General features: G+C 34.9%; 6 protein-coding genes across 6 annotated transcripts; all 6 read left to right on the top strand.

Moving 5' to 3' along the window:
• The first annotated feature begins 652 nt into the window (after positions 1-652).
• On the top strand, positions 653-1,918 carry LOC104710297 (protein GOLVEN 6-like). The gene is made up of 4 exons (XM_087467526.1): positions 653-868; positions 1,038-1,108; positions 1,201-1,258; positions 1,555-1,918. Exons 1-4 carry the CDS (start codon positions 760-762, stop codon positions 1,695-1,697), a joined length of 381 nt encoding a protein of 126 aa, XP_087323652.1. The 5' UTR covers positions 653-759; the 3' UTR covers positions 1,698-1,918.
• A 478-nt stretch (positions 1,919-2,396) lies between these two features.
• LOC104779704 (tetraspanin-13-like) lies at positions 2,397-3,448 on the top strand. Its single transcript, XM_010504103.2, has 2 exons — positions 2,397-2,957; positions 3,133-3,448. Exons 1-2 carry the CDS (start codon positions 2,397-2,399, stop codon positions 3,418-3,420), a joined length of 849 nt encoding a protein of 282 aa, XP_010502405.2. The 3' UTR covers positions 3,421-3,448.
• Positions 3,449-4,619: 1,171 nt separating this feature from the next.
• Positions 4,620-6,130, top strand: LOC104710299 (protein COLD-REGULATED 15B, chloroplastic-like). The gene is made up of 2 exons (XM_010426881.3): positions 4,620-5,150; positions 5,654-6,130. The coding sequence occupies exons 1-2, from the start codon at positions 4,936-4,938 to the stop codon at positions 6,009-6,011; spliced, it is 573 nt and encodes a 190-aa protein (XP_010425183.1). The 5' UTR covers positions 4,620-4,935; the 3' UTR covers positions 6,012-6,130.
• Positions 6,131-6,133: 3 nt separating this feature from the next.
• Positions 6,134-7,953, top strand: LOC104710300 (sm-like protein LSM7). The gene is made up of 6 exons (XM_010426882.3): positions 6,134-6,404; positions 6,688-6,727; positions 6,826-6,907; positions 7,012-7,083; positions 7,511-7,563; positions 7,728-7,953. The coding sequence occupies exons 2-6, from the start codon at positions 6,725-6,727 to the stop codon at positions 7,815-7,817; spliced, it is 300 nt and encodes a 99-aa protein (XP_010425184.1). The 5' UTR covers positions 6,134-6,404; positions 6,688-6,724; the 3' UTR covers positions 7,818-7,953.
• A 99-nt stretch (positions 7,954-8,052) lies between these two features.
• Positions 8,053-10,220, top strand: LOC104710301 (pentatricopeptide repeat-containing protein At2g03880, mitochondrial). The gene has a single exon (XM_010426883.3). It carries the CDS (start codon positions 8,159-8,161, stop codon positions 10,064-10,066), a length of 1,908 nt encoding a protein of 635 aa, XP_010425185.3. The 5' UTR covers positions 8,053-8,158; the 3' UTR covers positions 10,067-10,220.
• Positions 10,221-11,746: 1,526 nt separating this feature from the next.
• LOC104710302 (phosphatidylinositol 4-kinase gamma 7) lies at positions 11,747-14,878 on the top strand. The gene is made up of 2 exons (XM_010426884.3): positions 11,747-12,170; positions 12,314-14,878. Exon 2 carries the CDS (start codon positions 12,567-12,569, stop codon positions 14,517-14,519), a length of 1,953 nt encoding a protein of 650 aa, XP_010425186.2. The 5' UTR covers positions 11,747-12,170; positions 12,314-12,566; the 3' UTR covers positions 14,520-14,878.
• Positions 14,879-17,100: the final 2,222 nt, after the last annotated feature.

Here is a 17,100-nt window from a genome sequence, read left to right on the forward strand (position 1 = left end):
ACTATTTCAAGAAATAAACACGTACGTTATCGAAGATACAAATATAAACGTACTAATATCTAGGATCATAATTGTGCATGCACTTAACATAATCAACTTACACAAGTATTATTTGATATCATTACGACATGCATATATCTAGCATTCTCAATTGATTGTGATCATCATGAGATTCTGTAGAACCAATAATCTAAAACTATACATCAAGTTAATTTAAATGAATGGTGAAGGGTTTCCAACTTCTAAAAGATGATTCAGTGTTGGGTCTATATCTTTCTCTTTATACATATATCTTGTATAAGATGATAAGATAAACGAATATTTTTCACGAAAAGGTGATGGAAAATAGTATACAAAGAACGTGGGATATAATAGATAGGGACAAAAAAAGACAGAAAGGCGAAGACTCGACAAATTGGGTTTGATGAAGTGTGATGCCAAACTTGTGTTTGTCCCAATACAAACAAGTAAACAACCCCGAGAACGAGCCTCAATGGCGTGAACCCCTTTTTAATCCTTGACATGATCAAATCTTTTCTATATATATTTTAATAAACAGTATCTTTCAACCTTTTTTTGAAACTCTCACTTTTGTGTTTCGTGCACTCTCTATCTCACAAGACACATTAATATATTATATATAGACAGATAGATACATATATGTGTGTTAGTTCCTTTTGGTTGATATAAAAGAAGAGAAGAAGAAAGAAGAAAGATAGCACAAAAAAGCTTATCACAGCTAAACTCACTTTGAAGAATATGAAGCTAATTAGAGTCACCTTCTTGCTTTGTGCACTAGCCATTTTATTGCTTCTAACTCCAACTTCATCTCTACAACTCAACCCTCGCTACTCATCTCCTAGCAAAGGTGATTAAGTTCTTTCTTTCTATTTCTTAAAACCACAAAGTTTTGAATATCAAGTGATCTATAGAAATTTAGAATGAGTTTTTCTTTAGACGTAGTCTTGCTTCTGGAGAGTAAAACTACGTTTTTTTCTAACCGATTGAATTAACTGACTTTAGTTACAACTTTACAGGTCTAAGGGAAGAGACCGTTATCAAAACGGTGTCGCGGAAGCTCATGATCATCTCTAGTGAACATGTCAATGTAAGAGATTAGTGTACATGCACGTGTATATGTATTTTATCTCCTCAAGAGTCCAAGTTTCTAATCAAATCTTGTCCTTTGAAAATGAATAGGTGATGACATCAACAGTTCATGAAGGTTCAAGCGAACAACTTCGAGTCACTTCTTCAGGTAAATCAATCATTTGGAAATGATAGTTTTTTTTTTTAATAGTATATAAATTATTTAGACATTTAATTAGGAATAGGTAATTAATTAGCAAACTCACATATCTTAAGCACACTTCTATAGTCAACCATGTGAATATTTGACTATGTCAGAAGAAAAAGTTTATCAATGTCTATTTCTATCTTAGAATTTTGTTTTTAGTTGCAAGTAAAAGTAAACGAAAAGATTCGAAACCTCTCTAGGATTCTATGATGAGATGATTTGTATTAAATATAGTCTATCTTCTTATTATTTCACAGGAAAATCTAAGGATGAAGAGAAGAAAGTATTAAGTGAAGAAGAAGAAGAGAAGAAGGCTCTATCGAAATATCTATCGATGGATTATCGTACGTTTAGAAGAAGACGGCCAGTTCACAACAAGTCTTTACCTCTAAGTCCATGAAAACATTATATTGTTTCAAAATAACTAATAAAAAGGTTTTAGCTAGATTAATTAATATTTTGTTTGGATGGTTATTGGTTAATTGGTTATAGTAGTAACGTAGTTTAGTTTCTTTGGGAGCACTGAGGAAACAAGTTTTGGCGATATTATTGTAATTAACGGAACATGTTCGTGTTGTTATTTTTTATTATATAGTTTTAATTAATCTTAATGGCCGACAATGATGGAGCAAAACACTAAAACTCTGGTTTGGGGTTTGAGCTTATTGCTCTTCGTTTCACGCACTGTAACATGGTGGTTATATTGGTTTTGATTTTTATAATCAACAAAACTAATCAAGCTGTAGTTTACAATTTTACAGAATTAGTTCTATTTCATCCGTTTTTTTTTTTCATATGTCAACGACTAATATTTAGGTCAAAAAAATGTATTTATAGTTAATCATTTGTTGTTGGAATATTTACCGAACCTGGTCAACAACAAACTAACAACAAATAAAATAAACACCGGCAAGCTTTTTATTGTTAGTTTTTATGTCTTCTGGTTTCATGTGTGTTTCCTTAAATTACAAGCTACAAACCCTAAACTTATCTTTTGCAACAGGTCAGCATCGAACTCTTTGTTCCTTCTTCATTAACCTTCTTAATAGATTTGACCACTTTTTCTCTTTGACAAAGTTTTCGGCATTATAACACAATAATGGCTAAAGATAGTGAAGAACAATTAAACAATGAGAAACCTTCTTCATCATCGTGTTTCAAGAAGATCTCATTTCCATGCAATACCATTTTCTTGATCTCAAACGCAATCTTCCTCGTCACATCGGTGTTCTGGTTTGTTACCGTCATAATATTGCATTACAGGACCGATGAGTGTAACCGGTCCGTCACAACTCCCGGAATCTTCATAAGCTTCTCATTGCTCGTCATGTCCCTCGCTGGATTCTACGCAGCTTACTTAAAATCCGATTGTCTCTTCCGAATCCACTTCTTTATCTTCTTCTTGTGGATGTTTGTGATCGTGGCGAAAGCCGCCTTCTTCAGTTTTCTAAATAAGGAGACCGATTCTAGGTTGTTTCCTGGGACCGCGATCGGTGAGTATAGGTTCGAGGATTACTCAGGATGGGTTCGTAGGTTGGTCATCAAAGACGATGACTGGTATCGTACTAGGAGATGTCTTGTTAAGGACCATGTTTGTAACAAGTTAAACCAAAACATATCAGCTTCTGAGTTTTATCAGATGAATCTAACTCCTATACAGGTACGTAAGAACGTAAGCTATAAATAGAAAGTACGCTATATATATGATAAATACAATTTTGGTTTAGAAAGAATAATTATACCTAAATCACATTAACCGAATCTAGTATGAAGTGGTTTAATTTTGATTCCGGTTTGTATCATTCTAATTTTTTTTTTTTTTTTTTTTTTAACAGTCGGGTTGCTGCAAACCCCCACTTTCATGTGGATTTAAATACGAAAAACCAAATACGTGGACAGTTTCAAGATATTATAACAATTTTGAAGATGATTGCAAGAAATGGAACAATTCTGCAGATACATTATGCTTCGATTGCAATTCGTGTAAAGCTGGAATTCTTGCAGATTTACATAATACTTCTTTTTCCGTCTCAGCTAACGTTCTTAATATCATCCTTAGTCTTTCCCTCGGCATTACCGGTTGGTTTGCCTGGTTAAGGATCCTTCGAGAAACTCAGAAATAGATTTATAACACATATATTGTAAAACTAAATATTTTTTTCATTCTTTTTTATAACATATGTATATATATATATATATATATAATCAATTTTAAACCCGAGTGGAGGAGAAAACAAACGGTTGTAATCCTAGTAACCCTTTGTTTACTCAGTAGAATTTGGACTGTTCATCACTTGCCATGTCTGACTTTGCACTTTGGAGTTAGAAAGTTACACATATATGTATCTTTTTTTGTAGACGACGCCAAATATGGGCCTTCTTCTACTTTCCTCGGGATTTCATGGTATGAGATGAGGTCTTGTTTAGGATATTCAACACCAACAAAAACTCATCTAACATACTTTAATCTTAAGTCTTTTTGTGTTAATCAATATATGATTGAATAAATATATTAAATATGGTTACTATACAAATCCAACAAATCGAAAACTATATCAATAAAAAAAAAAAAAATCAAATTATTGCGGTAAAACAATCCAAACATATAAATTTTATCCAATCTGTACAATGTAATTAATGTATTTAATCTATATATAATCATTTTCTTTAGTACAACATCTATGTATAGTCCATTTTAAGATTGGCAAACCATATAGAAACACGCCACCGGCATGTACGCACTTCTGTTTCCCTTCTGTCTTAAAACATCCAACCTTTCAATGGCTAAAACACCATTCTCTATTTTGTTAGTTCCTTTTACTTAAAAAAGAAACGATTAGAGGACAAAAAATATGAGTTAGAAAGGAAAAAAAGAAGGATATGAGTTAGGAATAACACGGGATACGAGTTTACTATGAGTAACGTGTGACCGACATGTTATATTTTTCATGTATTTATCTTCCCACTGATCTTCCCCAAACATTCGATCGATCTTAATTATAAACACCATGCTTTCACCCCCATCTATTTTCATGTACTAATTGAATTTTATAACCAAAAAAATAAATGATTAAACTCACTCTCTCAGTCGCAACGCTTACAAGTTACAATATAATCTTAGTTGTGTTCTTAAATATTATGTTAATTCTTGCAAGCACGTACGTTAATGTTAAGTCACACGGTTATAAATGCTTATTCAACGTACATGTCAGTTTCCTATACCCGTACGCTGTGACAATATTACACATGAAGGACTTATGTTTTTGACTTACTTTTTGACTTGCATTGATCCTATAAGTTGGCTATTCGGTCGGATGGATAAGGGAAACCAACATGCTGAAACAACCATTGTATTCGTGTCGTGCAAGCATGTAAACTTTAATACTTCTGTTTGAAGTTGTTGCCCGACGTGTTTCTTTTTTACGGTAATACATGCATTGGACGAACCAAGAACTAACTAACGAATGTCACTGATTCTGATTGGATGGAAACTAATGCACGTTAATTAGCTTTCGAGGTTCCGTATACAAGATTCTCATTTTGTCTCTCTAAAAAATAGAACTCTTCCGTTTGATTCTTTTTGTTCCAAAAACACATTTTTCTACGTCTTATCGAGAGAGGAAAGACAAGATAATCGTATGGCGATATCGATCTCCGGAGCTGTTGTTAATGGTTTAGGTTCTTCATTCTTGATCAGTGGAGGCAAGATAAGCGGCGTCCATAGTGGTGGAGCTATGAGAGTTGGCCGGAAGAATTTAATCATTGCACCTCAGCGGAAGAAGTCGTGGATCCCGACAGCCGTCAAAGGAGATGGAAACTCAAAGATCGACCCCAAATGGCTCGATGAGGCCTCGTAAGTCTATTTGTTTGGAGTTACTTTGAGATCGGCTAAGTAAAGAAAAATTAAAAACTACTATATTTATACGACATAAACAAATCGTACACGATGATATCATATGGTGAATACTGATTTTTTCTAATACTATTAAAAGATATATTAGAGTAGAAATTTGATATACATTATGATATATTTGTTTTTGAATTTTGAATCATTTTGTTTTGTTAATTATTTAGAAATAGAGAAAAACGGTTCAGTTTTGGAAATTTAATCCTCTTTAGATTTTTTTGGGGTATAAATTTATGAAATATAACACATTATAATATGGTTTCAATATAATTGAAACACTAATGACACAATTTTCCTTTGATAAACTTAAGACGAACTTGCTAACACAATATATATTGATATAATATATTAATATAGATATATACTGATATAGCTTTATCTAAAAATCTAACCCATTTTAATCTCATTTGTGAAATTGTCACACACACACACATACACAAAACAAAAAGACATAAAGCTTCCGAGTACGTGAAGGAGAAAGGAAGCGAAGTGGGACATCTGTCAGCTCAGAAAGGACAAGAGGTTAATGATCATATAGAGAGAGCAAAGTACTATATGGCTGAGAAAGCTAGTGAAGCAATCGACGAGGTGGCTGAAATTGCTCAGTTTGCTTCGGAGTATGTGACGGCGAAAGGCAAAGAAACAAAGAAAGAAACTGCTTCGTTATCGGAGAAAGCCAAAGACTTCTTCGTTGAGAAAGCAGGTGAAGTCATAGATATAGCGACGGATGTGAGCAAGAAAACAGCTAAGTACGTCGGAGATAGAGCAAAGGAGGTTAAAGAAGCTATAACGCCTCCAAAACCTTAAGTATACAACCCATTTGATCGAGGCAATGTAGCAAAAAAAAAAAAATGTATTATTATTATATTATTATTATGCGAGATTTATGATAAAAGTGTTATAATAAAACGGTTAAGTTTGAAATTGATATTCGGTTTAGTTATTTTCAATTTATCAATCGGTTTAGGATTCAATTGACTCAAACCATGGTTAGAGAATTGAACTGGAGTCCGTTCTCAACGCGATCGGTGGATTTTAAAGAAGCGTCACTAGAGACAGAGAGAGGCGGCGACTCTTGGGATAAATCAATCACAGTATTATTATTTTGACTCTTGTTTGAATCTGCGAGATTTGCTTCGCCGAGGTCTCTGATTTTTTTACAATCCCGGTGTCCGTCTCCTTCAGATCTTTGCTTCTCCGGTGAGGTTTCTTCATCCGTTTGTATATATGATTAGTCAAATCTTAGTTCGCTTTTGTGAAGCTCCGTTCCATTGATTTGGGTTATATTATAGTTTTCTCAATTTCGAAACTTTTCTTCCAATTTGGATTTCGATACTTCAATTTTGAAACTTTTCCATTCCGATTTTGCAAAACCCTAGTTTTAAATTGTACAGCAAAAACCCTAAAAATCTGAGTCGGCGTCTTAGTTGTCCTGAATTCATCATACTTACTGTGAAGTTCGTTTTTTTTTGTTTTTTTGCAGATTTTTAGGGAGTTTTTGTTGAAGACTCTGCTCCAACATGGTAAATTTAATGATGTTTAGTAGTATCAGTGTTTTGTGTTTCGAGTTCATTCTTTTTTTAGATCAAAACAGGCTTAGTTCAGAGTTTGTTTTCTGCAGTCTGGAAGGAAAGAAACGGTTTTGGATTTGGCTAAGTTTGTGGATAAGGGTGTGCAAGTTAAGCTTACTGGTGGTAGACAAGGTAAGATGAGCTTCTTATGGGTTATGCAAAGATGAGTTTCTTTTTTTTTTTACTCTGTTTCTCTGAGATTTGATTGATTGTTGCAAATGTGTTTTCTTTTGCAGTTACTGGAACTCTAAAAGGCTACGATCAATTGCTCAATCTTGTTCTTGATGAAGCAGTAGAATTCGTTAGAGGTATGTATTTCTTATTTTAATTGTTCTTCACAGGTATATCCGGTGCATCAATCTTGTTAGGCTGTCATTTTGCTTTCTTTATTTATGATCATTGCATAGCATGAAATGAGTTAGTTTACATCATCTGGATCCATGTGTATCTATTGCTACAATATCTCTAGTGGAACCTGCCAATAAATACGAGAATCTCTTTATCTAATTTGGTTCCATTACTCTGCTGCGTACAAATATCTCCATGATGCAATTGGTAGAAACATAAATTTTGACTAGATAGGTGGGGAACTGGAAGAGAGGTTGTTTGATTGCTTAATCGTGTTATGCTGTGATATGAATGGGATAATATCATTCTAGCTATGTTGAACTTAGGGATGAGATCATACTTTTCATTGATTCTATATTTATGACCCTTGTCTTATGTTTGATTCAGACCACGATGATCCTTTGAAGACTACTGACCAGACAAGACGCCTTGGTTTAATTGTATGACTACTTTACCTTCTTTTTCACTGCTATAAGTGTAATTTCTATACAATGCAGTCACTACCTTTGTTTCTTCTGGTTACATTCTGGCATCTTGTTGCTTACAATAGAGTTTCATAGTTTAGATTCTGAATCACAGTGGTATGTTTTGTCTGGTTTATTAGGTTTGCCGTGGAACAGCGGTCATGCTTGTCTCACCAACCGATGGCACTGAAGAAATCGCTAACCCATTTGGTCAACCAGAAGCTGTCTAAATACGACTTTCTTCCCAAACATTATGTCTCTCTATTAGTTTAACTTGGCCATTTAGAGAGAGTATTTTGTATCTGACTATCTGGTGTGATGTTGGAAACATATATGTTCGTTCAATTTAAACTATTTGGAACATCATAGTTACTTCTTCTCGTCTCTGTTTTACCAAACTTGAAATTAGTAGCTTTGTCAAATACTCAAATCTCATTTCAGTCTTCTGACATCATCCCACGGTATAAATTCGGTTTATCTATACCCAAATTTCCAAAACCAGATTCGAAGTAAACCGGAAAATCAAATGTCCACGTTTGTTTTGAGGCTCCCGGTGTTGTTTGCATAGTTTATGGTGGAGACTATGAAGTCAGTAACGGCAAAACTCAAACTTTTTGGACCAGTCCTCACTTTACGTTGTTCTTACAGCTCCACCACCGATCAGGCTCTTCTTCTTAACGAATTTACCAGACTCTGTTACCAGAGAGACCTTCCTAGAGCTCTAAAAGTAATGGATTCGTTACAAAGTCATGGTCTTTGGGCAGACTCTGCAGCTTATTCTGAGCTTATCAAGTGTTGTTTATCTCATAGAGCTGTTCATGAAGGGAATCTCATTTGTCGTCATTTGTACTTCAATGGTCATCAACCAGTGATGTTTCTGGTTAATGTTCTGATCAATATGTATGTAAAGTTCAATCTTTTGAATGATGCTCACCAACTGTTCGACCAAATGCCTCAAAGGAATGTTATTTCTTGGACTACAATGATCTCTGCTTATTCTAAGTGTAAGCTTCATCAAAAGGCTTTAGAGCTTTTGGTTTTGATGTTGAGAGATGGTGTGAGGCCTAATGTGTATACTTATTCATCTGTGTTGAGAGCTTGCAATGGGATGTCTGATGTAAGAATGCTTCATTGTGGGATTATCAAGGAAGGTTTGGAGTCTGATGTTTTCGTTAGGAGTGCTTTGATTGATGTGTTTGCTAAACTGGGTGAGCCCGAAGATGCTCTTTCGGTTTTCGATGAAATGGTTACTGGTGATGCGATTGTTTGGAATTCCATCATTGGTGGGTTTGCTCAGAATAGTAAAAGTGATGTAGCTTTGGAACTTTTTAAGAGGATGAAGAGAGCTGGTTTTATTGCGGAGCAGGCTACGTTGACTAGTGTATTGAGGGCTTGTACTGGTTTGGCTCTTTTAGAGCTTGGGATGCAAGCTCATGTTCATATTGTGAAATATGACCAAGACTTGATACTTAACAACGCACTCGTTGACATGTATTGCAAATGTGGGAGCTTGGAGGATGCTCGACGTGTGTTCAGCCAGATGAAGGCGAGAGATGTGATCACGTGGAGCACTATGATTTCAGGGTTGGCGCAGAATGGTTATAGCCAGGAGGCACTGAAGTTGTTTGAATCCATGAAATCTTCTGGGACGAAGCCAAACTACGTTACGATTGTTGGAGTTCTCTTTGCTTGCAGCCACGCGGGACTTCTTGAAGATGGTTGGTATTACTTCAGATCAATGAAGAAACTTTATGGGATTGATCCAGTGAGGGAACATTACGGTTGTATGATTGATCTGTTAGGAAAAGCTGGAAAGCTCGACGATGCAGTGAAGCTGTTAAATGAAATGGAGTGTGAGCCGGATGCTGTGACATGGAGAACTCTACTTGGTGCTTGTAGGGTTCAAGGAAACATGGTCCTAGCTGAATATGCAGCTAAAAAGGTCATAGAACTCGATCCTGAGGATGCAGGAACGTACACAGTGTTGTCTAACATATATGCAAACTCTCAGAAATGGGACAGTGTTGAAGAAATCCGGACACGCATGAGAGACAGTGGAATCAAGAAAGAACCTGGATGTAGCTGGATCGAAGTAAACAAGAAGATTCATGCTTTTATCATTGGAGATGATTCTCACCCACAGATAATTCAAGTCAAGAAGAAGCTTAACCAATTGATCAATAGACTCATTGGTATTGGTTATGTTTCTGAAACAAACTTTGTGCTACAAGATCTTGAAGGAGAACAGATGGAAGATTCTCTTAGACATCACAGTGAGAAACTGGCTTTAGTCTTTGGCTTGTTGACATTACCTAGTGAGAAAGTCATTAGGATCAGAAAGAATCTGAGAATATGTGGGGACTGTCATGTGTTCTGTAAGCTCGTATCGAAGCTTGAAAACCGCAGTATCGTTATAAGAGATCCGATCCGTTACCATCATTTCCAGGAAGGCAAGTGTTCTTGTGGTGACTACTGGTAACAATCATATGGTTTTCTCTGTTAGTTTTCTTAAACAGAATTTAGATTAGTGAATTATGTTTTGCTTGTGAAGCTTATTGATATGCCAAAAATTTTGATAGGATTCTGTAACATTTTACATTTGCAATATTAAAGATTAAAGGCTCAAATATTAATTTGTGAAAAAAATACTTATTTTTAATTATTGTCCTATAGTTGAGTTAATGGGAAGACACTACTGCACATGGATATGGATCATGCAATATAATTTATGCTTAATCTCTCTTTATTATTTTATTAAATTAAAAGCATTATAGTAATCAAAAGTGTTCAAAGCTGAATTTTGCATCATGGAGACAAGATCTTTATAATGTCCAAAGTGGTTTAATCTCATTATATATTATGATTCACTATTACTCATGTGGACTTAAAAGTGCCATCGTAGTCGCTTTATTCATTCGATTACACCTAATGGACTTCATAATTAAATTGGTATTGTTTTTGCAGACTTTTTAATTAATTATTTGAGTTCATTTTTTGATTCTACAATTATCTGTTAAATTAGATAATATCTGATTTATCAAAGTATTATCTTATTTGAACCTAAAAAAACTTTTATGTGAATGAAGTAATGCTTAAAAATAGTATATATTAAGAGAGTTTACTTTATTTAGTTGTTTTAAGTATTTTGGTAAGGTATTTTGTTAAATGCAAAGGTTAATAAAAGCCACTAGCTAATTTTAACTTCATATTAATATGGGCTTTTAAGTTATAAGGCCCAATTTCGTACGTCCATGTCATAACTAGATGTTATTAAAAACCACGTCGGCATTCTCATCCATTGCCACGTACCAGTCCCATATCGGACGATCAAGGATTCCATAAGAATCTATAATCGAACGGCTCTCTTGACCTGTTCTAGACACTTCCAAAGATGGGGACGACGGACGATGATGAATGTTTCTTTTTATAGTTTTTTACTATTTTACCTGTCAATTTATGACTCTATTTACTTCGTTATACTTTTTTTTCCTTTAATGTTACAAGTTTTAATGTGTTTGTTTGTTTATTTATTTATATATATTGGTGATAAAATGAGATATTTTAATTTTCAACTCTTTATTGGTGAGATCGCACGTCTTTTCGGTAGTGATTCATAAAAGAAAAATATCAAGGGAACATCATGTACTATAAAAATTAAGATATTTCTCATTATTTTGTACCCTTGAAGTATGTGTAATAATTATATTCCAAGTAATGTTTATTTATTTTCTAAAACTACACAATTTTTAAAATATAATATAGTGAGAAACTGTTGATCATAAAGTATAATAAAAATTAAAGAAAATTTCCATACATATATGAATTTGGAGAGAGTATTTTTCACCTTAGTTTTCGAAATGAAATGGGAGGAAAAAAAGAAAGAAAAAATAAGTAAACTAAAGTAAGACTAAAAAATGAGTTTTATGAAAATCTTGCCAACAAACATAAAATATATAAAAAGAAGAGGTAAAGTGTAAACTAATAGAAGTTTTATATTTGCTTCTCATGATATATATAAAAAAAGAGTAAAAACTACGACAACAACTAAAATCATAACTAGTGGCAAAAAAATAAACAAGAGAAAACAAAACTAAACAGGGTTATACAAAATGTTTTTTTTTTTCAGTAGTAATAAGAATAAAAATTAAAATAATACGATGACGTGTCATAACTCGTAAGGATAGAAATTAAATAATTTTATCCAAATAAAAAAAATTACTCTAAACCATGGTTAAGAGATTTAACCAGAGGAGAGAAGAGAAGAGAGAGAGACTCAGATCAAGAGTGAGTTAAAAAGCGTTCCTTTGAGTTCGAGAGGTGAATCAACGAAGGAGACAACACACACACACTCTGAGAAAGAGGCGGCTAGGGATCCTTCACTCACTTTCTTTTTTATTCTCCTTCTCCTTCAGATTCCTTGCCTCCATTTGAACCCTCTTCTTCTTCTTTTAGATTCTCCTCTCTTCCATGTGCGTTTTTTTGAAGACGATGATGATGCTGATGTCTTTGAATTGAATCCGTACGAATTGTTTCGCCTGCGTTTTGATTTTTTTTTTTAAATCAGATCTTGCCCTTTTTTTCCGGTGAGTTTTTGCTTTTCTTGAAAAAAAGCTCATTGATTTGATTTGTTCAAGATCTTAAATTGGTGGATAAGATTAGTGATGTTGAGAATGATTAGATCTGCTAGATTAGTGATGTTTGTTTTCGTTTGTCATCTTTTTTTCAGATTTCTTCAACCATGGCTTATCTGATGTAGTGATTTGGATCAAATTCATTCTCAAAGCTGGCTCCTTTATTATAGAAGAAGCTCTGTGTGGTGTGGTTCTCTTTCGTTTCATGATCGGTTTAGGTATCTGCTTTATCCGGCTCGTGTTGGTTTCAGACATAGGCACTGCTCTAGAAGGTTTCTCTTCTTCGGCTACTGCTTCTGCTGTTCACCACCAAAAGAGAAGGCCTTTTTTGGTTTCTTCTTTCGTTTCATGTCGAGGAACTTAGACAGTCCTGTTCAGACTCAAATGGCTGTGGCAGTGTTTAAGACCCCTCTTACTGGGGCGACTAGTATGGATGGGAAGCAGCATCATAAGCATCAGCATCTGCAGAGGCAATCCTCCGGGAGGAGGGTTTTTGTGCAGACTGAAACTGGTTGTGTTTTGGGTATGGAGTTGGATCGTAGTGACAATGTTCATACTGTCAAGAGGAGGCTTCAGATTGCTCTTAATTTCCCTACTGAGGAAAGCTCTTTGACTTATGGAGATATGGTGCTGACGAATGATCTGAGTGCTGTGAGGAATGATTCACCGCTTCTTCTGAAACGTAACTTTATGCATAGAAGCTCGTCTACTCCTTGTCTTTCACCTACTGGGAAGGATCTGCAACAGAAAGATCGAAGTGGTCCGATTGAGATACTTGGACACTCGGATTGCTTTTCGATTGTTAAACATATGGTGAAGGACATTGTTAAGGCGATGAAGATGGGTGTTGAACCGCTTCCTGTTCATAGCGGGCTTGGAGGTGCATACTATTTTAGGAACAAAAGGGGTGAGAGTGTTGCGATTGTTAAGCCGACAGATGAAGAGCCATTTGCACCTAACAATCCTAAAGGCTTTGTTGGGAAAGCCCTTGGGCAACCTGGCTTGAAGTCTTCGGTACGAGTGGGGGAAACCGGGTTTAGAGAAGTTGCAGCTTATCTTCTTGATTATGGCCGCTTTGCTAATGTCCCTCCCACTGCTCTTGTTAAGATTACTCATTCTGTATTCAATGTCAACGATGGAGTGAAGGGGAACAAGCCTCGGGAGAAGAAGCTGGTTAGTAAGATTGCTTCTTTCCAGAAGTTTGTGGCTCATGATTTTGATGCAAGCGATCATGGCACTTCAAGCTTCCCTGTAGCTTCTGTGCACCGCATTGGTATATTGGACATAAGGATCTTCAACACAGACCGTCATGGTGGGAATCTTTTGGTGAAGAAGCTCGATGGAGACGGAATGTTTGGTCACGTAGAGCTTATTCCAATAGACCATGGCCTATGCTTGCCAGAAACCCTAGAGGATCCTTATTTTGAGTGGATTCATTGGCCACAGGCATCGTTACCTTTCTCTGATGAAGAGCTTGAGTACATACAGAGTCTTGATCCATTGAAGGATTGTGACATGCTTAGAAGAGAACTTCCAATGATTAGAGAGGCGTGTCTTAGGGTTCTTGTTCTCTGTACTATTTTCCTCAAAGAAGCTGCTGCTTATGGTATGTGTCTTGCCGAGATTGGCGAGATGATGACTCGGGAGTTTCGACCAGGAGAAGAGGAGCCAAGTGAACTCGAGGTTGTGTGTATTGAAGCCAAGAGATCAGTCATTGAACGAGATGTTTTATCTCCGAGGTCAGATGTAGTAGGAGAAGCAGAGTTCCAGTTTGATCTAGACTGTGATGATTTAGAATCAGTCTACGCTTCCAAGATACAACTAACCGATGACTACTTCACCAAAAACCCCTTTTCAAACGGGCGTTCTTCACTCGGGAAGCTTGAAGAAAGCATCAAAGAAGAAGAAGAAGATGATGAAGAAGAAGAGGACAGAACTGAAAATGCTGTCCCTATGATCATTATGAAAGATAGTTTTTTTAGTTCAGCTGCTTTTCATGACAAAGCTCCATCTCTTTCAAAGCTTTCCACTTCAATGAAGAACACACATCTTAGCGACACAGCACGGAAACACCCAAAACCCTTAACCAGAGGCAGATCCGAGAACACATCGTCTGGTCACAAAAGCGCAAACGAACAGCTTCCAATGAGTGCAAGCTTCGTGAAAGTAGCAGACATGAAAGAAGACGAGTGGGCTCTGTTCTTGGAGAGGTTCCATGAGTTACTTGGACCGGCTTTCGCAAAACGCAAAACGGCAACGTTGAGTAAGAGACAGAGACTTGGCACTTCATGCCAGTTTTGAGAAATCATATAGTAGAAAGTAAAAAAAAAAACTCGAGAGAGAGTTAAACGAGACACGATCTACAGTATGGAGTATGAAACTGAAGGCTTCTTCTTCAGTTCTATGGTAGTAAAAAAGAAAAAAAAATAGTTTACTTTTGGAAGGTTTGGCTTATGACAAGCGACAAGGTGATGAAAAGGGGTTTGGCTTGGTTTTCTTTTTTTAACTGCTTTGTAAATATTTCTTTTACCTCGTTGTGATCTTGTTTGTTTGTTCTTTCTTTTTCTTTTTGCCCCTTTTATCACCTTCTCTTGGTTTTTTTTCTTTGGTATGTCCTTGTAGCTTGGCCTTGTCTTATAAATAATATTAGTCTTCTTTCACTTTATGTTCTGATCGTCGGTACAATGATCAGAACCGTCCATAAACCGCATTTCACCATTCATAGCTTAAGTTTTGAGCCAAACCAATGAGGTTTGATGAGTGTTACAGAGAGACAAGATAAAGTGATAAAGTGTAAGCGTGATGGTCCCAATGACAGCTGCAAAGAAAGCGAAATGGGGGCATCGACCCATTTATCAATTATCCATTTTTTACCATCCCATCAGGTTATGTCCAAAGTTGTCGAAAGTTCAAAGAATCATACCAAATTTCGAGCAACAAAACGATGATATTGAAATGGGACCCCATTTGTGAGTGTAGGGGTCATCATTTTTATATCCTTCCTCTCGACAAAGACAACATCAATCTAAACGTAATATTCATTTGGTGTCCTTTTTTCTTCTTCTACTTCTTGTGTAGTACTTCTATGTGTACTATCAAGAGGCAACACTATTTACATCATTCATAAAGTTTTGAATGTTTCGATCAATGATATACTTTTCTCATATTCGAAACTAGTCATGGATCATTCTTTTTAACGTAATTCTTTTACATAATATCTTACTCGAAATATATAAATTACAAGTTTACAACTAAAAACAAATCAAACTATTACTATATTAGTCATATAGATTTAATTAGAAGAAATTAGTTACTAGATATGATCAACATGATGAAACCATATAGCCAAAATATGACCACTAAGTTTTGTTCACAATAAAATTCATATGATTGGGTCCCATACTAAGAGAATTTTTTTTTTTTTTTTTTTGGTGTGAACTTCTAAATTCTTTCTTTTATGAGTTTCTGTATGTAGGGTATGCTTCGAAGCTTTTCTTATTTTTTAAAACATTGTAATTCTCCTTTCGTCTTACTTGCGATTCTATTGTTTTTTATTTTTGTAAATTGTTCACAGTTATTGCTTAAGGTTAAGAGGGAGTTGTTCCATGCAAAACCAAAGACATATATATATATAGTTTGATGGTAAATTTTTAAAAATTAATATATTCACTATTTGCCTTTGTATCCTTATATTTATAATTTCGCAGTGACGCTCATATATAAAGGCTATGTAAAGTTTGTAAACTATTTTAAATGAGTAAGATTAACGTTTGTCTTACCAATACAATAAAAAAAATGGACACATCATGATGTCTTTTTTTTTCCGATATGGATATGATTTATGGGCAACTTGGTCATCGTTTGGTGTATGATTTGACATGGTTGTGATAAGTATATAAGAACTACGCAGACCAACATCATCACTCAGTGAATCTTACAAAAATGCATATCGTGTGATGGTTTCATTTGATTTATATTAGAGTGTATATAGCTGGTTTGTTCTGGTTAAGATTGGTTAATGTATTTGGTTTAGTGTGCTTTGTATTTAAAAGCTTAATCATGTACATCTTTTTCTTTTACGATTGAATGAAGAGAATATAATTTCCCAGATTCTGTTTCATCTCTCTAGTTCTTGTTCTGGGAAAGTTGAAAATGATCTTCATGTTTGTAGCAAAATCATTTTTTTTTACTTGATTTAAAAGAGTACAACATTAACTGGAACTCACTTTTATATAATTTTCCGTGTAAAAAAGTAAATAAGATATCATCTAAACATAAAACAAAGATATAAAATGCTTATTTATTTTAAGAATAACTAGGTTCGGACCCGCACGTACGTGTAGGGTTAATTTCAAAAACTAAATTTGTAATCAGATTTGCAATATATAATATATATATAGATTATTTTTACAAACCTATTTTTAATAGGGTTGGACTTTCGGGTAACCGTTCAGGTTGGGATATTGCCCGATCAAGTTTGGTTAAACGGCTTTAGAAAAATAGAACCTATTAGGTATTTTTTAATATATAGGTTCGGTTTAGTTTGGGTACTATTGGCTTCGGGTCGGTGCGGGTTACAAATTTGAAAACCGATTATTACACCGAGTACCCAAAAATAATGACTTGATATAGCATTTATATTATAACTTTTGTTTTTTTTTAAAAAGACATAAGAGTGTATGTAAAAAAATATAAAAATAATTAAAACATGTTTGATACAAATCGTTCGGAGTGAATGTAATTCATGTTTCGTCTTGTACCTGAATTATAGTTGTATAGAGAATGCATTCTTAATAGTGAAGATTCTCGATATATGACATTCCCGATATTAGACAAAAAAATTATTTCCGATTGGAAACGGGATGGAACAAATACAAAAATT

Source organism: Camelina sativa, chromosome 9 (genome assembly GCF_030686135.1).
Source record: "Camelina sativa cultivar CO46 ecotype springtype chromosome 9, ASM3068613v1".
Lineage (NCBI taxonomy): Eukaryota > Viridiplantae > Streptophyta > Magnoliopsida > Brassicales > Brassicaceae > Camelina > Camelina sativa.